Source organism: Macrotis lagotis, chromosome 1 (genome assembly GCF_037893015.1).
Source record: "Macrotis lagotis isolate mMagLag1 chromosome 1, bilby.v1.9.chrom.fasta, whole genome shotgun sequence".
Lineage (NCBI taxonomy): Eukaryota > Metazoa > Chordata > Mammalia > Peramelemorphia > Peramelidae > Macrotis > Macrotis lagotis.
The window spans coordinates 294,126,782-294,150,779 of NC_133658.1; the positions used below are offsets into that span (position 1 = coordinate 294,126,782).

The 23,998-nt window shown below is 37.2% G+C and overlaps 1 protein-coding gene across 3 annotated transcripts in view; it reads left to right on the forward strand.

The window, feature by feature from the left end:
* SLC31A1 (solute carrier family 31 member 1) overlaps nucleotides 1-23,054 on the forward strand; it is a 40,357-nt gene extending 17,303 nt beyond the window's left edge. For 2 of the 3 annotated variants that reach the window (XM_074211148.1, XM_074211146.1), the window contains exons 2-5: nucleotides 17,983-18,137; nucleotides 18,444-18,516; nucleotides 19,117-19,285; nucleotides 19,817-23,054. In XM_074211148.1, the coding sequence (XP_074067249.1) occupies nucleotides 18,021-18,137; nucleotides 18,444-18,516; nucleotides 19,117-19,285; nucleotides 19,817-20,018 (561 nt within the window). In that variant the 5' untranslated portion in view covers nucleotides 17,983-18,020 and the 3' untranslated portion in view covers nucleotides 20,019-23,054. Of the gene's footprint in view, nucleotides 1-14,697; nucleotides 15,306-17,982; nucleotides 18,138-18,443; nucleotides 18,517-19,116; nucleotides 19,286-19,816 lie in introns of those variants that run through there. The other variant, XM_074211147.1, reaches the window with a different exon arrangement.
* The last annotated feature ends 944 nt before the right edge of the window (nucleotides 23,055-23,998 follow it).

Sequence of the window (23,998 nt, forward strand, 5' to 3'; positions counted from 1 at the left end):
TAAGTGGCTTGTCCAAGGCCACACAGCTAGGTAATTGTCTGAGGGCAAATTTGAACTCAGGTACTCCTGACTACAGGGCATGTGCTCTAGCCACCCAAGGACTTTTATTTATTTATCTCTCATATATTACACAGTATTTACCTGTTGGTGGTAACAATCCCAGCACTTATTTGTAAGCTACAAGCTAACTTAACACTTTGAATACTTTCCCATAATATGTACTATAGTACCTTGTACAAAGTATTCTTTTACAGTTTTCAGAGGATTTTTACATCTATTCTTCAATTCTTACTCAGCAACAACCTTGTGAAGCAAAAAAGGTAACTATTATACCCATTTTGGTCATGAGAAAATTGAGGTACAGAGAGAGTAAATGACTCCATAGTAAATGGTGGCCCAGAATTATTTCTGACTGAAGTCTGCACCTATTGAAGGAAGGGGCTGACTGGGAAGTCCCAAGTAAGGTGAGAAGGCCTGGCCAATTCAATCAGCAGTCCACATGATATTCCCTTAAAACTCTTTCTAACTTTTCTATCCCTTTCTTTTTTTTTTTTATTAAAGATTTTATTTTGAGTTTTACAATCCCCACGTCCAACAGAAGGCAGTTTGTCAGTCTTTACATTGTTTCCATGTTGTACATTGTTTCAAATTGAATATGATGAGAGAGAAATCATATCCTTAAGGAAGAAACATAAAATATAAGAGTCTTTCCCTTTCTTAATATGCTGTAGCTTCCTTTAATAAATCTCTTTATTTTCTTTCCAAAACCTGGATTCCCAAGTCTGAGGCAAGATTCTTCACGGGAAACAGATCAGCTGCTACACATTCACATGCTTTTTTTCTAGAAGCTATAACACTTTATGTGCCCAGAACAGGAAATGGAAAGAAAAGAGAGAACAGTAACTTGCATTCCTATTCTTCAATTTTTTTTTCTTTTTTAACTCTTTCCCCTTTTTTAGGTGGGTCCCAGAGAGGTATTTCTTATATTGGCTGTGATATGGTTTGTTTAATTTCTCTGATTGAGGGATACAGGGGAAAAGAAATTAATGGGTCAACTGAAAAGAATATATTTGTTTATGATTTGTTTGTAATTCTTCTCCAGTTAACAACTCTAGATCTGCTTGTTGCATTTTATAGATTAGGTTAGGGATAGTGTTTTGTAACCATAAGGCAATAAAAATAATGGCAATTAATTTGGGTCAGAACTCTGTTGCAACCTTTTGCTGAAAACTATGAATTTCTTTTGTCTACAGGGAAAATATTGATCCAGTTTATATTTTAAAGTATCTGCTCTCACTTCAATATGTTTTTGTTCCAGAACTGTAATTAATGGTAGCATTGCTATATTAAATATTGTTGGTGCCATTTGGCATCCTTGAAAGAGCATATTATTTCTCTGGACCTGGATTTCTCTTCCTTATCTTAAAAGTGTAAGCTTACTTTATGTTCAACATAGTTATACATGTATGTCCATTAAATAACTCTGTCAGGGTAAGAGTGAAGGAGAGAAAAAACTGGAATTCAAAAATCTTTTTTTTTAGGTTTTTGCAAGGCAAATATGGTTAAGTGTCTTGCCCAAGGCCACACAGCTAGGTAATTAAATGGCTGAGACTGAATTTGAATTCTGGTACTCCTGACCCCAGGGCCTGTGCTCTATCCTCTGCTACACCTAGCCCCCCCCCCCAATTCAAAAATCTTACAAAATGATGATTAAACTGTCATTGCATGTATCTGGAAAAACTAAGTAAATTTTTAAAAGTTCAATCTACTTGTTTGGCCATTTCAAAAGCGTTAGGACCAATTTATTATCAGAACCACTTGATTTTTTTTTGTGGATGTCATGATCCATTACTGATGATCCATTTTGTTGACAAGAAAAGTTAGCATGAAATGTTTTGTAACCTTAGCTTTTAGCTACCCATGAGGATCATGATTGAAGACCTGGTCTCTGACAATTTCCTGACCTTCACATTGCCCTATGAGCTAAAAACTACAGAATTGGGGACATCTGTCTATTTTTTCAGCCTTGAATCTTTCTTTTGTTATCCCTTGAGAGGTGTGTTGAAGAGATGTTAAGCTTATTTGATTGTTTTGTTAATAAAATCTTAAATATAAGGTTAAAAAAATGACAATATGCAGTCATTCTTATAAGGGTTGCCTGTAGGAGGGAGCCTTTTTTATGAAATTAAGTTGCTGGAGGGCAGGGCAGGGCAGTTCAAGTACTCCTTCCTAGCCTAAAGGAGGACAGTTCTTAACTGCATAAAGGAGGGCAGGTCTAGTCTTAAGGTTTAAATCTGTTCCTCACTACAGCAAAGAAAATCAACCTTTGACTAGAAACAATAGTTGTAAAAACTTAATAGTTTTTACATTATTATTATTACACTTGGGGGGGCAAAAATGCAAGCTTGGACATCTTATTTTTGTTTACTGTGTAGTGAAGATAAATTTTCTGTTTCAGCTCTAGAGAATTGTCATTTTTAGTGCAGCATTTGGAAGCAAGAATAACAGGGTGGAGGTACTGCTAAGACATTTAGAAGGTTGATAATTTAACTCAAGTGAAAGTTCCTAGTGGCATACATCCTCTTATTGTCAGACTTTTGCTTTCCTGTGTTATTGCCTTTCTTCCCCTTTAGAAACTGAAAATAAGCATTCAGTAAACTGGTTGGAGGTGACACTTGCATGTTATTGACCTCATCTCTCAAAAATTCTTCAGGAAGAAGTCAGGTTAAACACTCTGCCTCCTCCTCCACCCACAACGGGAAGATGGATGCTATTGCCTAATTCTAACATTCCGTTCTCAGCAGAGATATGCCCTTTATTATAAGTTATCAGTAATTTCTGACTGAGAATGACAAATAATCAAAAGTTTTAAAGTAATAAAAAATTGCATAGTTGTCTTGTCCCATGAAAATTCTTGTAGATGGCAACTTGAACTAAAGTTTAGGAAAAATGGGTATAGAGAAGTATGTTCTTTTGGTGCCCCTTAGCTCCTAGTAGGATAATGATTTGGTATGGATTCTATTCAATGGAAGACCCACCCTTTGGAATGCAAAGCCAGCTGAGAAGGAAAAGGTTGCTAGGTCCCACCCCCAACCCCTCCTTTCCCTTACACAATGGCATTTAGCTTTTGTATACAACCTGCTTTTGTAGGCATTGTGCAATATGGCATCCTGAGATGGAGACTTGCCTTGCAAAAGTAAATAATGGGAAATGATTTGAGAGGACAAACACAAACTGGAATGTCCTTTTCTGGATATTCAACCAATAAATGCTTATAAGCATTTTTTTTAGGTTTATACAATGCAAACGGGCTAAGTGGCTTGCCCAAGGCCACACAGCTAGGTAATAAGTGTCTGAGACCGGATTTGAACCCAGGTACTAATGACTCCTAGCTGCCCCCACTTATAAGCATTTTTAACAGGGTTTAGGAGTTCCTCTAAAGAAAGAGGAGTATTATACAAAAAAAAGGAATACAGTTTAGTGTGACTGGGTATTTGTTTTAGTTTTAGAGTTTTTAAGTAGTTGAGCCTTGGTACTTAGAGCAGGTGAGGAATTCATAAACTGTTTTTTATTTCCTGTTTAAACATATCAATTGTAAATATAAAATTCATGAATATATTATATACTACATTGAAAACAGAACACTCACCCTCAGCATCAAATAAGATGCTCACGAGCCATTTCCATTTCTGCATTTCTGCTTGATAATTTCCCCAAGTTTGCAGAAAAACAAGCTGCACTAAAGTTCAGATCAAGGTTGTCTATTGTGTACCTCTTAATTTGCAGGGGAAACAACAGGTTTTGCTTTATCATCCAATATAAAATCTCTATCTCATAATGTCCAAATAGCTAAAAGGAACCTGAGGGATCAGCTATCTCATTTTATAGATGAAGTCATGAGATTCAAAGAGTTAAGGTTAAAAGTAGTTTATTCAGGCAGCTAGATGGCTCAGTGAATTAGAAAACTGGCCCTGGAGTCAGGACCTGAGTTCAAATCCTACCTCAGACACTTAATAAAATTACCTGGCTGTATGACCTTGGGTAAGTCACTTAACCACATTACCTTGTGAAAACTAAAAAAAAAGTTTATTGATGAAGTTTTATATTTCTTCAGCCCCATAATGAACTTGGTTGCAACAAATTGCACATTCTTATGGCAATCCTTCTACTTAGTTATCTATGTGCTTGTCTTCCCTGTTGGAATGAAAGGTCACTGAAGACAAGGACTTTTTATGGATATTATGAGGAATGTAGGGCTTTGTTAGTCTTCACAGGATGGGGGGGGGGCTTTTGTAATCTATTACAAAGGGGGAATGGCCCAGCCAATCACAAAACTGAGAGTTTTTCTTATCAACCCTTCCAGAGAGGACAAACCCAAGATTAGAAGAACCCAGTTTTCTACCAGTCAGTAGTGACCTTCAGATCTTGACCTAATGGGACTGAGTTTGTACAATTAGATAATTGAATATTATCCCACACACCCCCTGTGCCAGTTGGGGTTCATCAGCATATCGTGCATTGTATGATAAGGGGATCATATTAGGGATATGTCATGGGATAGGTTGACCTCTTAGATTGTAATTCAAACTCTTAAGAGCCTATGAAAATTCAAGAGGGAGGGGAAAAAGAGTTTCTGAAGACTATTAATTACCTGATGTTCAAATGCTACCTCATGCATCACGCTAGGTGGGGTACCTTTATCCTGCAGTATTTGTGAATAAAATCTACAATTTTCTCTCTAGCAGTTTTTTCTTCCATTTGTGATAGATATCTTTGAATCCCCAGCATTTTGTAGAATTCTGGAACATAGTAAGCACTTTATAAAGGCTGACTTATTGATTGATCCAGCCTGATGATCAAGAGGCTACAAAATTTGGCAAACATAAACAGATAGCTGTTAGTATATTTCCTTCAGTGTTGTAGTTTTTTTACCCATCAAGCTGTCGGGTTTTTTTTTATAATAATCCCTGGTGATTAAAATAATAAGAGCACATATTTTCTGTTTTTCCCACCATCCCATAGTGTCTAAAACCTTTGGACATTTTTGTAGGAATATTAGTAGATTTATGATGTTAGGGGTGTATTTCAGAGGGATTTAAAAGCATAAATCTGGATTATTTCATTCCAGGATGTGGCTTTGAAAAAAAAGGTATCTTAGTTGTTGGAGGATTGGCTCCCTGTTGGACTTAGGCCCTTAGATCATTGCATAACTGTTTGTGTTTTGTCATATCAAATTTGGGTTGTCCCATTCTGAACAGGCAAAATGTCTATAAAGAACTTATTAAGAATGTACTTGGACACTTGATCTTCTTTGTATTAAGAAGTGAGGTGAGAGTGGACAAGGGAAATAGGAGTTTCTACAGTGTTTGTTACCAAGCAGGAATGTAAGGCACAAATCTGCAGAGTAAACACAGAGGAATGCAAGGGAGGCAGTTAGCACAGCAATACAGAAATCTTAAAAAGTACAAGTAGTTAAGGGATGATAGCTGACATTTTTTGGTACTCTGAAGTATCAAAGTAATTTTCATGTTATCTCATTTGGTCCTCCTAATTACCCTAAGATGTAGGTGCTTCTAATTATCCACATTTAATAGATGAGGAGGCTGAGAATGGTAGTTAACTTGCTCAGAGTCACACACAGCTAACAAGCAGCTAAGTATTTTAAAAAGTGTTCACAAAATAATGTTGCTATGAATGAGAGGGCACTTTATCTGGATATAGATGGTATTCTCCACTGCAGATAGCTCAGAATTGTTCCTGGTTGTTGCACTGAAGGGAGATGAACAAGTCCATCAAGATTGATCATCACCCAAATGTTGCTGTTAGGGTATACAATGTTTGTCTGGTTCTGCTCATCTCACTCATCACCAGTTCGTGTAAATCTTAACAGGCTTCCCTGAATTCCCATCCCCCCTGGTTTCTAATAGAACAATAGTGTTCCATGACATACATATACCACAGTTTAAGCCATTTCCCAATTGATGGACATTCATTTAACTTCCAATTTTATCATCTCATCAGGGTATTGCTGGGTCAAAAGGTATGCACATTTTTGTTGCCCCTTGGGCATAATCCCAAATTGCTCTCCAGAAAGGTTGGATGAGTTCTCAGCCCCACCAACAATGTATTAGTGTCCCAGATTTCCAGCATCCCTTCCAACATTCATCATTGTCCTTTCTGGTCATATTGGCCAGTCTGAGAGGTGTGAAGTGGTACCTCAGAGATGCTTTAATTTGCATTTCTCTAATAAGTAATAATTTGGAGCATTTTTTTCATATGACTAATGGATCACTTTGATTTCCTCAGCTGTAAATTGCCTTTGCATATCCTTTGATCATTTGTCAATTGGGGAATGGCTTGTTAAGAAAACATTCTTTTTGTTTTGTGATAGAAGACAAGAGTTTTGAACTGAGTTAAGATGTTAAACAGTTTCTTTACCACAAGACAAGTAGTCACCAGAGCTGGAGAGGACTTTTTCGAACAGATTCAGAGGATGCTGAAGGACATTGGATCCCTCCAAGGGAGAAGAAGAGAGGAGAGACACCAGTTCCACGTCCACCATCTCTCCTCTATGTGTACATTGTTTATCTGTAACTTCCCCTTGACTCTGTAAGGGTGACACTCCTACTTATGCCTTTCTCCTTATGAAAAGGAAGAGGGGAGGCAGGGTCAAAATGTTCTCCATTGAGAGAGGAAGAGAGATTAGTGGGTGGCAGTACCCCTGGGTCTGATTTAGATTCTCAATCCCTGATCAGAGAAACACTGGCGTAGGATTCTGATCCAGAGGAGAGAAACACCAGTGGCATATGACTCAGTTCAGGGTAACTATTGTTTATAACTGACTGGCCAGGATATTTACTTGGGGAGTTGGAATATGTCCAGAAGCAGGGTTAGGTGACCTCAAACTCATGTGAGATTAATGATGGTACCTGGATCCTTTGTAAAGATGTGCAAACTGGGGCATTTATTAAAAGGTAAACTGATTGTGAGTTAGTATGGACTTGCAAGTAAAGTGCAGAAATAGCCATTTGCAAGAAAAATAATTTAAGGAACATCACTAGGTGTTTTAGCTATTCTTGGGGTTGAATTTTATGTTCTTTTCCCTAGATTAGTTTGATTCCTTTGTATTCTATGCCCCTTTCCCTAGGGTAGTTTTTGGGTTTAGATTGTAACACCACATTCCTCATTAAAGAGGGTAGGTCAGTTGGGGGGGAGGGGGAGAATCTAGTTAGGATAAGTGATTCTTGACCCTTTTGCTTTTGCCTCAATTTCTCTAATTGATTGTGTCCCATTTCAAGTATTAGCTTAGAGATGCCTGTATCTGCAGCTTTACAATATGTTCCCATCACTTTCTCTTTATGACTGATCTCATATAATTCTTCCAAGTATACCTTCATCTTTAATCCTCCTTCTATAGCACATTTAAACTAGGGAAGATGGGAAGAGTTCAAGCCAACAGTCCGTTTCCAAATATTGTAAATGTTCATGTCTATATTTGCTACTTTTACTTTCTATTTATATTTTAATCTTTTAAAAAATTTTCAATTCCAAATATGTAGTATTAACTACTACCAGGTGGCACAATGGAGAAAATTCCAGGCCTAGAGTCATGAAGATTAATTTTCTGATTTCAGAAATTCATGTGTGATCTTGTAGAAGCCACTTTAAGCCTATTTTCCTCAGCTTCCTCATCTGTAAAATTGTGCTGGAGAAGAAATTGACCGACATTTTCATATTAACTATGTTGCCAGTTGATTATCATTACAAGATGACTCTGTACAATGTTCTTTTCATTTTGCACCAGCTCAGAAGTCTTTCCAAGTCATATCCTAATAATTTTCCATTGTAGTCATATATTTCAGCTTGTTCAGCCATTCCTAATTTCCAATTCTTTATCATCACAGAAAAGGCTGCTGTGATTATTTTAATAAGACTTCTCATAGCTTTGGTTTCTTTGTCTGAAAGCTAGCTGTTCAGTATTTTTTGACTATCAATTGGAGAAGGCTAAAATATAAATTTGGTTCAGTGCTCTTCATTTTGTATTCTGACAGGTAATTTTTTCTAAAACTAAATCATATACTCATTTTGACCTTATTTTGTAATACAGGCTAGGTCCATACCTAGTTTTTGCCATACTCCTTTCCTGTTTACTCAGCAGTTCTTGTCCCCAAAGTTTAGGGTTTATTGTCATCATAACTTAGTTTGATTTGGATAACACTAGATAAGCAAATTAACTTAGGGCTGTCATTTTATTATTTTGACTTGGTCTACCCATGAGCAATTTTTTCCAATTTTGATTTGTATTTGTGAAAAGCATTTTGTAATTCTATTTATATAGTTTCTGTATTTTGCTTTACAAAGAAGATCTTATACTGTATGCAGTTATTTTAAATGGAATTTTGCTTTCTAGCTCTTCCTGCTGGGTTTTGTTGGTAATATAGGTATACTGATTATTTTTATGTGGATTTATTTTATATTCTGCAACTTTACTAAAAATATTAATTGTTTCAACTTTTTGGTCATCTGCAAATAGCAGTAGTTTTTATCTTTTCATTGTGTAGTGTTGTTTATTTGATTCCTTTCCCTGCCTTATTTTTAGAATAATGTTGAATGAATTAATGGATGCCCTTGCTTCACTCATGCTCTAATTGAGAAGACTTCTAGTTTATTCACTTTACAGATGTCAGACCTGAAAAAAACTCAGACCAACTCAAGATTCAGTAAATAAAGGGAGGCATTTCTTCAAGGACAACTTGCTGAGGGGAATGTTTGGGGAAGTAGCAAAAAGGGTGGTTCCTTTAGGTTTAGTTGTGGGAAACAGGAGGGGGGGAATATAACCCAACCATATAAATGGAACTGTTGAACTGCTTGAGGGAAAGTTGCAGAAATGTCCTTGTGATTATCTCTGTCCAGGAACTCAGTGATTTGAAAAAGCTGAGATATGCAGAAGTCTTCTTGTACATTTAGAAACTTCTGGTCCAAACAGGTTCCCAGGGATTTGTCTTGAACCAAGGAATAGTTAAGTGATGGGCCCAGAGATTCACTGAAGTTGACAATGATAATGCTTGCTCTTGGTTTTGGGTATTCTACTTATCATTTTAAGAAAAAATATTGTTTATTCTTAGGCTTTTTAAAGTGTTTGCCGGGAATGAGTAGTTCAGTCCCTACATTTATTAGCAAATAAGGAGGGTTGAAGAATTTAATGGGAAGATCTGAATGTCTAGAATTTTTATTGGTATTGATATATAGTCAGTTAGGCTCATACTTTGCCAATTATTGAACTAGCCCTATATTCCATATTACAATCAACTTTGTGAAATATTGTTGACAGTCTCTTTGTTAGTATTTTTAAATTTAAAATTGAGTATTCATAAGATCTTTTTCTAGGAACCATTATGTTAATGTTGTATTATTATCCCTACCAGATTACCAGTACCAGCTGTCCCTCAATTTGTTTCCAGTTCTGTCCAGATATTTTCTATGAACCATAAAAACAAATTGTAAACCTTAAAAATGTAGGGTTAAAATAAAAATGACAGAAAATATAGGTTGGAAATGAAGTTTTATTCTCTTGGTTTTACAGTTTACATTCTGTAAAGACCTCCCAGAACTGAGCCTTTTTTATTCAAAAACCAAGGAATTTCCTTGGTTACCCGACAATGAAGTTTGTCCATTCTTTCTTTAGGGTTTTGTAAGGCAAATGGAGTTAAGTGTCTTGCCCAAGGCCACACAGCTAGGTAATTATAAGTGTCTGAGATTTGAACCCCGGTACTCCTGACTCCAGGGCTGGTGCTTTATCCACTACGCCACCTAGTTGCCCCCTTTATAGGCACAGTAGAAACTTGGGGATCCTACATTTTGAAATGATGGGACCTGTAATTTTTGTCTGGATATTTTTCTTAATTTTCCATGTAATTTATGGGATTCATAAATTACATCCTAAATACTGTAAAGTAGCATGCAAACTGGTTTTCTTCAGTTTTGTCATTGAACCTATAAGAAGCCAGTCATCTGTGGCATGTGGAAAATAGGCATTGTACTGAATGTACTTTAAGGAGGTAATAGGCAAATATGCTCTAATCTGACAGGTAGAATGATCTGTCCTGCCTAGACTGTGCCTAACACCTGTAGAGTACATTAAAAATCCTAGCCTTTTTAAAAGTTTGTGTAATCCAATTCAACAAATGAATTGGGTATTGTGATCTTCAGGTATATCTGATGGAGAAGAAATTTCTTTAGTAGGCAGCTTCTTTTGGGTCCTGAGTGTAGAACCAGGAGTCACAATTTGCCAGGAACTTGACCTCAGGAAAAAATTCCAAATGATTGAAGCTATTCACAAATGAAATCCGAGTCAAAAGATTGAGTTACTTACAGCTAGTAAGTTAGTAAGACAAAGAACTTCACAAGAAGTCTGTTAAGGTTTGAAAGTAGTTGTTTAATGAACTCTCAATGCATCTTCAAAGGATTTAAGTACTTATATTTAAAGTACTTTAGAAATCCAGAAGCAATCCTCCTAGGTGTTTATACTGGGATTCTTAGGGACATGGAGGAAGTGATCCAATATAGAGGCAGAAGAGAAACTTACTACTTCAAAAGGTTTCCTTTGTTTTCTAACTAGCTGCTCTTACTGCCTCGTGTGATTAGGTCAGATGTATTGGAGATTTTTTTTAATTGCTTTTGGTCCTATTTTTGGAAGAGTTGAAGAAATTTGCATAGTATATAAAAAGCAAAAACTATTTGGAGCCGAGGACAACATTTTTTAAGTCCTTATTGAATATTTGATATATAAATAAATGTCTGGATTCTGAAATGTGGAAAATGATTTTAATTTATGGTTTTCTCTTGATGTGTGAACATATCTAGTAAAGACCCTGCAAAGAAGGCTACTTTAAAGGGCCCAGTTGGTTTGGTGGAATGTGGTGATGTGAGGATATTACCAGAAGCTGGGAATGATAGTGAGATTTCTTTTAGTAGATGTTTAAATGCAGGGAGTATAGACTGAAACACGACTAACACATTGATAAAAATATGCAAATATTATCACACCAAGTTCACTTATCAGTGTATAATCATTTAATAACCTAAAGAACTCATATTTCCCTGGGCCATCTTCAGTATTTGGCTTGGCTAGAAGGAAAGACCTGTTAGACAAGTCATTCTATCATGAGACTGTCATGTTGATGTAGAGAATTATGAATGTTGCTTTAATGCTGTTCAGTGGCCCTCAAGTTCCTCAAATTCTATCTTTAATCTACTCTAGTGGCAACAATTTCATCTCTGAAGTGCCTAGGTTGCATTCACCTCAAATGTTTTGTTATGAACTGCATGTCACTCCTACTTAGAAAACTAATGGCTCCCTTTTATTGGCTGTAATATAAAATATAAACTTTGACTGTGGCCTCAGTTTCTCTTTAACCTCATATGTAGCGCTCCTTTTGACACCCTCTTGGCCAAATTGGCCTTCTGTTCTTCACCCACAGCATACTTACTTTTACGAAAACAATTCTAATTAGTTTTATAGTGGTTCCCCTTGAGAAACAACCACACTGAAGTGATCAGTGGAGTTAAATTTGAAATTGACCTGTAAGTTGTGGTTTCGTGCCCTGTTTCTTTCTCTGGAGGATACCTTTTGCATCAGTAATTTCTGGATGTTCTCTAACCCCTACTTACCTTTTATTCAGTAAGCCTTGCAACAAAGTAAATAGGCAAAGGAGAAAACATTCCACACCCAGATTCTCCCACTTCTGCAACAAAAGGAAAGAAATGTAATCTTTCTTTTCTCTGGGGCCAAGTTATTTAGTTTTATGTAATTCTGTTTTCCCTATTGAGCTTCTGAACAACCTTCAAACATATCAATCAAGTATTTGTTACATAACATCCTTAATCTCTGCCCCAAAGCCTTCCCAAGCTAGGTTGTAGGGAGGAGGTAGAGGTTTTTGCACAAGGAATCTTTAATGGATTATGTTTTTGTCAACTCCATGAAAAGCAGTAAAAAATGCAAAGGTTGACAAGGGAAATTTCTTGAGTTCTTTCTTTGGGGGCTAGTAATTCTAAAATTTTAGAGCATTACACCTGGAAGAGGAGTTAGAAATCATCTCCATTTTATAAAGGGACTGAGGTCCTGTGAATTAAAGTGACTTGCCCATTGTCACCCAGTACATTATTGGCACAGTGAGGATTAGAAGAATTCAGGTTTCCTGATTTTCAGTCTCATCAGTTTCTGTGTCATTCTAATGGAGGTTTGCTAAGAGAAGTTGAATGATTTACTCTTCTCTAACTAAGCTAAACCCACTTAAAACATTGAGGAAGAGAAGATAACTAACCTGTAAACCAAGTGTCTTCTCTCCCTATAATCAGAAGCCAGCTCTCTTCCATTACTATTCCCCTTGTCATCATTTGCAACCAGGGTTGAGGATGGATCTCTGTGAGGCTGAGTGTTCCTGCAATCCTAGGGTTTCAGAGGCAGTTCCACCAAAGTTATCATTTACACATTTTGCCTTGAGCATAGAAGTTCTTTCTCACTCAATTCTTGGTTTCTCATCCTCTAATTGCAGCAGGCCAGGTCCTACTGCTTTCTCACCTGGGTCGGTTTTTATTAGTCTCATAAATAAAAGCTCTTAAATCTGGGTTTTTAATGTAATTTGTTTGATGTAGTTTTGTACCTTCTATTCTTGGACATTTTAGATGCTTCTGGGAAAAGCTGCTCTTTTGATGCAGACTATTAATCTGATTTACAAGCTATTCAGCCACCTGGACTAAACTGCTACTGGAACATTTTTATCTGCACAAATTGTCTTTCAGTGAAGATGGCATAGGTGCTTTGAATTTAATCTACCACACTTAAGATGGCTTATTATAGCAGGGAAAAGGAAATAATATCACAGAAATAATATAGAATAATCCCCAAACATAGTTTTGGTTAGTCCTTTCAACTTTCTTCACCTAGCTGTTTATTAGATATTAACAAGTTGGAAAGTGATCTCAGCTCTTGCTAAGAATTCTCAGTCCCAGCTTTCATAACTTAAACAGTTATGGCAATGAAGACAAGCTGACAGAAGAAGTTGGATGGAAGTCTAGATTATTGTAATAAATTTAGAAAGAATTTAAGGGGACTGGCTAGGTGGCACAGTGGATAAAGCACCAGCCCTGGAGTCAGGAGTACCTGGGTTCAAATCCAGCCTCAGACACTTAATAACTACCTAGCTGTGTGGCCTTGGGCAGGCCACTTAAACCCAATGCCTTGCAAAAACTAAAAAAAAAATTGGAGAAATCAAGCTTCATTGATTATTTTTCTTGTTACTGTCATTTATTGTATCTTAGAACCCTATTACTAGTAACAGATAATTGACATTTTCACCCTTTATTCACTAACTCTTTTAGAAATCTGTTTTGCCCTAAATTTCCACTTTGCAATTTCTCATTTATCCTAATTCTGCCTTCTGAATTCAAATGGAATAAACATAATACTTCTTGTGAATACTTTTCAAGTAATGAAAGAAAGCTAGATTTACTTTACTTAAGTCTAACTATAGTAATGAGTCCTACCAGGGACATTGCCCAGAACATCTTTTACTTAATTAAAATCATTAAAACCCAGGACTACCCTGCTTTTATTTGTCATATGATAATAGACTCTAAGTATGAAATTACTTTATGGTCATGTACCTTGACCTTGAGTTTCTCATGTCTCTACCATGCCTAGAACTCAGGGATTGTGTTATCAGCACAAAGCTAAAGAGAGACTAGACTCATTTCTTCTTTGCTTCTTATGTGAATTTGAAAAGCAATATGACCCTAATCTTCTTAAGAATAAAGACATTCTCCCTTGCTCTCACTCTGAGAAGTTGGGGAGAGAATGGAGGCAGTCTCCAGAAGAATTGTCTGAGACTACTGATTGCATCTTTTTGTCTGAGCCAGAGTAGAAAGACCCTCTGCCAAGTGTCTCTACACCTTCTTTGTAGCCTCTTTAGGAGGTGTAAATCTTGACAGCCCTTGTGAGCTCTATTTCCTTATCCATCATTGTGCAATAACAGGAAAATGCAGGATATACTGGAGCTTGGCCCTGGAAGGCTTAGTCAATGAAACACAACAAATAGGGGCTTCTGTGCTTCATAAGATCTGAGCTGCTGGTCAGTTAAGGAAAAGCTTTGACTATAAAGGAAAGAGCTTGGTTAAACCAAGTGCAGAAGAGGGAAAGAGAATCTAGAATCCAGAGTAAATTTTGTTTTGTTTAATGAATTCCCCATAGTACTGTTTCAGATTTTTTCCAAAATCTTTGTGGGGAACTTGTCTAGTAGAAAAGGCAACTAGTAGATTGGTACTGCCTACCACTTCATTATATTATATAATGTTTCCTTTCTGAACTGTATTCAAGAACCTAACCATAGGAATTTGGCACAACCAACCTTCATTTCTATAATGGTAAATGAAGCTGGGACTTTCAGGCTTTTGTACTTGGTTAACATTCTAATTGTAGCCTTGGACAAAAGGTTTGAGGTGATCTAGAAACAGTGTCAGGAATGGCAGTTAGAATTCATTGACTTTTTGTTTTTTTTAGGTTTTTATAATGCAGTGTGGTTAAATGGCCGCCGGCCCCCCCCCCCCCCCCCCCCCCCCAGGCCACACAGCTAGGTAATTATTAAGTGTCTGAGGCTGGATTTGAGCTCAGGTACTCCTGATTCCAGGGCCAGTGCTGTATCCACTGTACCACCTAGCTGCCCCTTAGAATTCATTGACTTTTTTAAAAATTGGTTTCATCACTGAGTTTTAAAATTCTCTGAACTATATACCCTTGGCATATTATGTGATAAAAAGGGGAAATAAGGTCAAGAAACTGAAAAGAATTGGTCAATATGAACACCCAGAAAAATACTCATGACAGTGAAATCAACCACTCATTTTAATAGTTCTGTCACAAGTTCATTTCACATTACATTGTAAACTGAGAAATTGACCTTGATTCTATCAAGATAGGGCCTGGTCCTTAGTAGACCTCAAACCCTGTACCTAGAAAAAGGTGATTTGACTGTAGAGGCAGTCTTCAGAGAGGAAGTAGTTAAGTCTGGCAAAGGAGTTTTAGAGGAAATTGAATAAACCAGAGACAGAACAGCTCATGATTACAATAAGATTAAACCATTTCTTTCAGACTGCAGGTTAAGACAACAAACAGTACTGCTGTGACTCTGTCTGGACTTTGACTTATTCTTTCCTTCACTCCCAGTTCTATTCTGGAAGAAACTGAGCTTGCTGTTTTTGAGATCAATTCAGGTTAAAGAACCTGGCTAAAAGTAGCTAAATTAATATCTGTAAGTATAAATTCTGTTGGGAAGGGTGGTAGAAAGGAAGGAAGAGCCCATAGGGAAGGGTACTTGGAATGGAAGAGTGTACTGAATGCTTCCAAAGAGAAAATAGACCAGATAAAGGGTCTATTAATTGAAATGTGGGGTAGGGGGAAGAATATGCAAAATATCATCATTCATTTCCTATACTTTGGTAAGCCCAATTGAAAGTTTTTAAGATTAAAGGAAAAAGGGGTAGCTAGGTGGCTTTATCCACCAACCCTGGAGTCAGGAGTACCTGGGTTCAAATCCGAACTCAGACACTGAATAACCACCTAGCTGTGTGGCCTTGGGCAAGCCACTTAACCCCATTGCCTTGCAAAAACCTTTAAAAAAATCCACAAGATTAAAACCCACAGTAATAAGCCTAATTACTTTTACAAGGTAAAAATTTATCACAGGAAGTTTTTTTTTCAGGTTTTTGCAAGACAATGGGGTTAAGTGTCTTGCCCAAGGCCACACAGCTAGGTGGTTATTTATTAAGTGTCTGAGATTTGAACCCCTGTACTACTGACTCCAGGGCCAGTGCTTTATCCACTGCGCCACCTAGCCACCCTATCCTGTGGATTTTTGACCAGGGAAGGAACATCTAATATCCTCCTTCAACCCAGCCCTCCTACAGTGTTGCTTGTCCAAAATTTTAGTGCACTTTGAAACTTTTAATGGTTTAGAATTTCACTAAGACTTCTGGGAATGCCCTGTATTTCAGTATGAAATTGACATAGTAGGTCTTTTATTTGATGAATACTATGTGAAAGGTTTCAATATGTAAACATGTGACTAGTTGCCTAATGAGACTTTCAAAGTGGTTTATTACTTTGTATCTGTATTAAGGATTTTGTATTTCCCTTGTTGTAGTTGGGTGACTGGGCAGAAATATTCATTTGGAATTTATGAAAATGATAGGATTGAGAGGGGGAATGGTGGAGTAGACAAATGGTGGAGGGATATTGAGGGGAAAAGACTATTTCAGATAAGTGGTTCTCCATCGTGATACATTGACTTGAGTCCATCTCTGTGATTGGCAAAGTCCTGTTTGAACCATTCTGATTTCAGTTCATTTGCTCTGTACAGAATCTTACTTTGAGACAATTCAGTTCTCCTGGCACAAGCTTCTGAATTCTAATAGCCCTTATACCTCTAATACACATTTGGAACTTTGGGTATGGATTATGGGATTGTCTTTATACCTAGTCTGATCTAGTAGATCAGAAGCTTTTTGAATGAGGAGACTATGCATGGTCCTTCTTCCACAAATATGTAGAAATTGAAAGAAATTCCACAATTTTAGTAGTAATGTTAGATTTTCAAGGTCTTTATGTAATGTAACATCTTAGTGTGCAATTGAATTGAACATTGTTTAAAGTTTACTGAACTGGAACTTTGGTTGCCTTTAGTAAAAGCTCGTGATCTTTCCCGGAGATAGGAACTTGACCCTTCAAGACTAGCAAATGTTAAAGTCGATGATCATATAATGATGACCATTCACAAGGAAAACAAAAGACTCTCATTATTTGGGGGCTGCTTTATGAGCTTTGCATTAGAGCCTAAGGAACATAATGAAGGTGATATGTATCTTTTAGCTACTTGAGTCAAAGGAGTTAACTTTTTAACTTTGGTTCATAGTTACTGTGATAAAGCAGTGTGTCATGGTAAAAGGAGGTAATTCATGTAGCTATTAGACAGGGTACACAGTTTCAACTTAATTTAATTTGGAAAAACAATTGGATCTGATAGCATTTAGCTTTCTGTGGTACACTCTAAAACCTTTGAGAATTGATGCTGCCTTCAGATTCTCATCACTCAGCTTGCCTAGGGCAGCAATAGACCTTTTTCCCCAGAAGAAATCACTTAAATCTGGAAGTCCAATTTGCCAGGGCCATTCTGATTAAAATGCAGGCCTGCCAATTAGAATTAGTAACTTTTTAAATCACCCCTGGTTATTGGAACTAGATTAGAATAACAGAAACTGAAATGTTTAAGGTTTAAAATGTTAATGACACCATACACATTCCTTCTTCCACAATCCCATCCACAAATATGTAGAGATTAAAGGAAATTTGAGTGTTAGTAGTAATGTAAGTAGGGTAGAATAGAGCACTGGCCTTGGAATCAGGAGAACAGGAGTTCCAAATTCAGCCTCTGACTCTTAAATATCTTGTGTGTGGGCCATCTCTAGTTCTGAATCATATCTGGCCACTGGACCCAGATGGCTGTAGAGTAGTAGAAAGTGAAGCTGGTGACTTGGCAGCCCCTCATTCAAATCCAATTCCTGTGCTTGTCGTGGATCACCTCCTTGATGTCATGGTCTTTGAAAATGAAGGACAATAATAATAATAATGTTAGATTTTCAAGTTCTTCATGTAATTAGCATCTTAGTGTACAGTTGAATTGAAATTGAACTTTTGAGATTTAAGATTTTCTTTTTATGCAAGCAGTTTTTCTAAAACTACTTGCTAATTTCTTTCCTCAGATATTAGGGACATTTTTATCTTGGAATTTAAATTTATTATTATTATAATTTTAATTTTTATTTAAAATTTCTTCATGGAACCCAATTCTTAAAAATATTTTGATATCCTTAAAAGAAGAGTTGAAGAAATTGTAGATTTGTTCTTTAATGATCCAAAACTCCCTTTTTCAGGAGGATTCTGTTAGCAATTTTCAATATCTTCTAAGAAGATGAATCCGGGACACAATCATGAGATGAGCCATATGGATGATAATAGCACTATGCCCCCCCACCATCATTCATCCACTGCAACCTCTCATGTTCATGGGGGCGAAGGAAATATGATGGTGAGTAACCAAAAAGGAGACTTTGATCCCTTGGTATATGACTCTTCCTCAGTGCCATGGTACTGCCATAAATATGTAACACACATTAAAAAACAGACCTAGATGGTTGTGCCAGAACATAGTTATGTAAAGTAAGACTGAAATGGAGGGAAAATATCCAATTTCCAGTTTAGTAGCTTATTGCTTTAGTCTCTTAAGGTTGTGTTCCTTTTAACTAGTGTTTTTGAAATTCCACTGGCACGTCCTCAGTTTGCAGTTTTAGTTCTAATTCTCTGGATCTAACTTGTTCATTTATGTTTCTGGCAGGCCATGACCTTCTATTTTGGCTATAAGAAAGTGGAGTTGCTCTTCTCTGGATTAGTGATCAATACACCCGGGGGTAAGTAAGTCAGCAAATTGTTTGACAGGGATAAGCCTCTATGAAGGACATGCAGTGTAATATTATTGGACTAAAGTCAGGAAACATGGAATTTTTTGTTTTAACTGTTTTGATTCTTGATTCATTTTGTCATTTGTTACTATCCTTAATTTTCCACCTGTAAAATATAAGGATTAGGTTACTCATCACTGGCTCCCACTGGATTACTATGTTGATTATTATATGATATCTCTTATGATGTATTGTTCAAGATTGTGTTTAACAGTTTGCACATGCAATAACTTTACAATGCCAGAAAGTAATGCATCCAAATTCCAGGATAAAGGAAGAAGAATCCAGAAAGTAAAGTACTAGTAATGTCAGAGTCTTAGTTGCCTCTTCAATTGTAGCTGGCTTTTCAGAGCTTCCTATTTTTGAAAGTGTTTTAAATAATGGGGCTTCTCTTTCATGGCCTTTTAACATATTTAACACAGTTTGCTGTATTAAGGAATGACAGGAGCTTTTGTTTTACTGGTCTGTTTTGGTCCCCTTGGACATAATCTTGTTTGCATAAGGAATTTCTACATGTGACAACTCAATTCTTTTTCTTTTCCTAACCAGAAATGGCTGGGGCATTTGTGGCTATCTTTTTGTTAGCAATGTTCTATGAAGGCCTCAAGATAGCCCGGGAGAGCTTGCTGCGGAAATCCCAGGTCAGCATTCGCTACAACTCCATGCCAGTGCCAGGGCCAAATGGAACCATCCTTATGGAAACACACAAAACTGTTGGGTAAGAAAAAAACACCTTGTTTAAGTAATTATCAGTGGAAAAACTTGTGAGTCAAGTCAGTTCAATAAGCAACTCCTTGAGTTGAACAGAGGCAATTTGCTGCTTGAAGTGATAATTTGATACAGTCTCTGGAGATTGTGACTGGGGTCATGGGTACTGTTTCATTTGTCAAAATGATAATACAGAAAGTAGATAATTGCTTGAAGGAAAATTGGCAAAATAGTTTTCCTTGTAGGATTGGAATCCAAAGTGTACCTGATATTAGGTGACAATAATAGGATTGTTTTGTTCTATCTAGAACTGTAGTCGTTTCCCGTACTTTTTGGAATTTAATCTGTGATTCCCACACACACTATCCATCTCTGGCATTCAGCTCTAGCTCAATCACTCTGGATTGACAGCACATAGACAGATAGGAACCAGCAGAGATGAGTTAGTTAAGTAGAGGGAAGAATGAAATACAACTTGAAATTGGTAAGTGAATTGTACAGGCACTTGAGATGAGCCCTAATTTTTGTCTCTGTTTTACAGACAACAGATGCTGAGTTTCCCTCACCTTCTGCAGACAGTGCTGCATATCATCCAGGTGGTCATCAGCTACTTCCTTATGCTTATCTTTATGACCTATAATGGGTACCTCTGCATTGCAGTAGCTGCAGGAGCTGGAACAGGCTACTTTCTCTTCAGCTGGAAGAAGGCAGTGGTAGTGGACATCACGGAGCACTGTCATTAATGTCAGACTATAGGATGTGGCCTTATTTACCACAATGGGAAGTAGTGGAGACTGGGGGAGTGATTTCAAGTCCTCCCATTTTTCCTCCATGGCCCTTTGCTTCCCAACATTTGCATAGACAACAAATCAGGAGGTTTATGTACAACCTCCAAGCTGGATGGTGCCCTCCCCAAACTGTTGATTTCTGCTACTTGGCTGAGATCCTCAGTTATCCACTAATCAAGGTAGTCTTTGTTCTAATGATTTCTTGATCATCTACTTCCTTTTTTTTAATATCTTGTTTTTGTTTTATGATAATTGTGTGAATTTGGGGGGTCATAGGTGGAGGTTGTGGGGAAACGTATGTCCTAGTGAGTAGGGAAATAGGGTGTGCCTTTTTCTGAGTTGTGAAGTGATACATGGCAGTCTGAGAATCTGAAGGATTTATGAGTTGAATAAAGGTGCAATAACAAAGGGTTCCTTGAATAGCCACAATGGAAGTCAGAAACTTCTGATTTCACCAATCACAAGATTGACAATCAACTATTGAGAAATATTTTCAAATAAAACCATTGACACCTTTTTGTCTTGCTCCCTTAGTTGATCATAATTGGTGAAATAACTTCTTGTCTCTTAGCTTCCTTTTAAGCTAGCTGTTGTTGAGGAAGGGACCCTTCTATCACACATTATGTAAGGGAGGCAGAATCACTAGCAGGTCCTCTAAATGATAATCTCAGTTCATTCTGCTGACCCTGTCTTAGCTGACTGAGTTAAAGAATATGGAAATCATTACTATGTTTATTTCATTTGAGACTGGGTATAGATCCCCTTCTTACATAAAAGAATGGCCATTGTTATGTATCCCTTCCCAAACTTTCTCATAAGGGATCACATTTAACTGTTCCATCTTGGCTATTGAACTTAATTTACAAAGTCCAAACTACCTCTATAAATATCTTCCTGAGTTTGCCTAATAAATTCTGTCCTCCTTGGTGCTTTTTTTTTTCATTCTGCCTTAGGGCAAATGATACAAAGTACAATTTCTCTGGTGGAAGTCTATGCTCCACCTTTTTATAATTGTCATAATCCCCTGGGTTTCATGACATGGGAGGTGTAGGTGGGGGAGGCAGTGAGTTAGAGAACCTTACTTCATATCCCAATTCTGCCACATACCAGTTACAGAATTTAGACAAGTTCTAACCCTCCTTACACATTGGTCTCCTCATTGGTAAATAAGTGGGTCATTCTAGATGACCTAAGATTCCTTCTAGCTCTAAATCTATGATCCTATAATTTTTAAGTACTTTTCCAATGAACTCTTAATCCCAGCCTGTTCTGGTGTTTGTTCTTCCAGGTTACTTGGTTCCCAAAAATCTTTGTAATAAACATAGGAAACTTGGCTTCACTTACAGACAGTTGGCTATTTAAGAATTCTAAGAAAAGTTCTTTTTGACTGCGGCTAGGGAGTAAGTCATTGATCTTTGGAAGCAACCTTACTCTCATCATAAATTGTTTCACCTGTTGGGCATTAGCAGTGCTTAGAATTAGATGTAAAAGATTTTAAAATTGATTGGGAAAATCAGCTCTCTGAAAAGCTACATAGAAGTGTCTATGGCTGGAGAGTATACCCCAGAACACTGCCCACCAGCAGCACCTATACTATTCATTTTCTCCTTTTTCTCTGCACTTTTAAAACCTTGTGGGATTATTAAGGAATGAGTTAAGGGAATTAAAGTTGGGCTTGATAGCCAGAACATTATGGTGCTGTGTCATTATCTCATTTTTACATTTCTGGTATTTGAATCAACTGAGTCTGTGACAATAATTTACCAAGGAAACCTCTATAGTCCAACACTAAGGCTAAAATCTGACACTGATGTCAAGAAATAGTAAGACCATATAATGACCAAGGTGCTGAAATAAACAGTGGTTTCAGTTTCAGCCCTGTTGCTTTCTAGGAGTTTTGTTCTAGACAAATAGTGGACCAAGCCCAGCAAAGCAAATCTATTTATGGTTCTCTGAGGGAAAACCATTCCCTTGCTTCAGTTTCTTGGTGGAATTTATGCTATTCAGAATCTAGCAGTAGGTTTTTATTGTTGTGCAAAGCCTATGTTTTGAAGAACTCAACAAGAAATAATTTTCCTTATCCCCTATCAACTTGGATTGTGGTGATATGATAACCCTAGCCCAGCCTTTACAGCCTTTAAATATTCTATACCATTTGCTTCTCCTTGTTTTGTTTGATTCTTTCTCCTTTTGATTCTATCCCATTGTTATACTTTCCTTACACAATTTGAAATGTATGGGTTTCTACAAGGACTGTCCCTAAACCTGTCCTCCGATATTCCCATCAGACTCTTGAATTAATGATTAATGATTTTGAATACTAGACATGATTCCCAAGAGTTGATGGGGTCTTTTGGATATGGGTATATAACTAGTTTTCTGCCTCATCTGGGATTAAAAACCTGAATCACAACTGTGCATATGTATGCATAAATCCACTGGGCTTTTTTTTGTAGTCTAAAGTTCTTCTCACTCAAAACCTGGTATAGTGCCTTGCACATAGTACTAGGAATCCAAAAGTTTGAGTGAATGATTAAAATATTAGAATCTTGGTGAGCTGCAGTGAGTGGCAACCCCATGGCCACTGTTGAAACTAATAGCACTCTAACCCCCTCATCCCAATTTTGCCCATTAGCAATATCATTTATGGGATTGCAGATATCATAGCTATAACAGTATTAGGTTTCTTGGATGCCAATGTGGAATTCCTTTTGTCACCCTACTTATGCCGGAGAGTGATTTCAGCCACTTTTCCCCTTCATCCTTATTTGATCCTGTCCTCATGCTTCCTTCAGTCAGATTATCAACAGGAGCAAAAAATTATTCATTTTATAGAAATGCCTTATTCCGTGTGTCTATATATTGTCCATTTTAGATTGTAAGCTCCTTGAGGGCAGTTTTGTTAAACAGCATGTTACATATTGCTGTAGAGTGCCTAACAAGTGCCATGTGCAGAAGAACACATAATAAATATTTTGATTCTGTTTGTGATTTGGGCTATAGTGTTGTCAAAATTAGCTCGTCCTTTAAGAATCCATATCTAGTTTTGCTATTGAATTTTGAGCTCTTTAAAGATCTCTATGACCTCGTAATAGACATCTTTTTTCACATCTCATTCTTACCTAAAATGAGAGCTAATCTCCCTGAGGGGTAAATTAAAAGAAAATCAAAAAGATGCACAGAATTCCTTGAACTAAAAAAAAATTAGCCCTTCCCTGCCCCCCCAAATATTGATTCTGAAGTTCAGCTGCATCAGTTAAGAAACCAAATGTATTCATGTCAACTTCCATTTATTTTACATACATGTACATTTGAAAAAGGTTTGGGTAGCTAAAGGTTAAAGAGTTGTCCTTAGGCAGTTTTCAACCCTGAGTCAAAGACAACCTCATACAAATGAGTTCTTATCCTGCATTACATCCTGCAGATGCAAATTATTCTCCTGAAAAAGGACTCTGAATTTCTGTGCTTTGCCATGCAAAGAACCCATGAAGGCAAGCCTCACTCCTTTACAAGAAATTGATCAAAGGTGTAATGGGTTCAGCCCTGGCTTTGGAGTTCATATATGACCTGGGGGGGGGGGGCGACTAACTAGGTGGCGAAGTAGATAAAGGACCAGCCCTGGAGTCAAGAGTACCTGGGTTCAAATCCAGTCTCAGACACTTCATAATTACCTAGCTGTGTGGCCTTGGGCAAGCCACTTAACCCTGTTTGCCTTACAAAAAAAGCCTAAAAGAAAAATAGAAAAGTTGATTATATATGGCCTCGGACATTTGACACTAGCTATGTGACCCTGGGCGAGTCAATTAACTTCAATTGCCTCACCAAAAATGAAAATTCATTTAAATTCTGGCAGAGGAGTATTTATACATTTTATCCCCTGATTTCGGTAAATCATGTCAAATTCATGACCTATAACACTACAGTTAAAAATACAG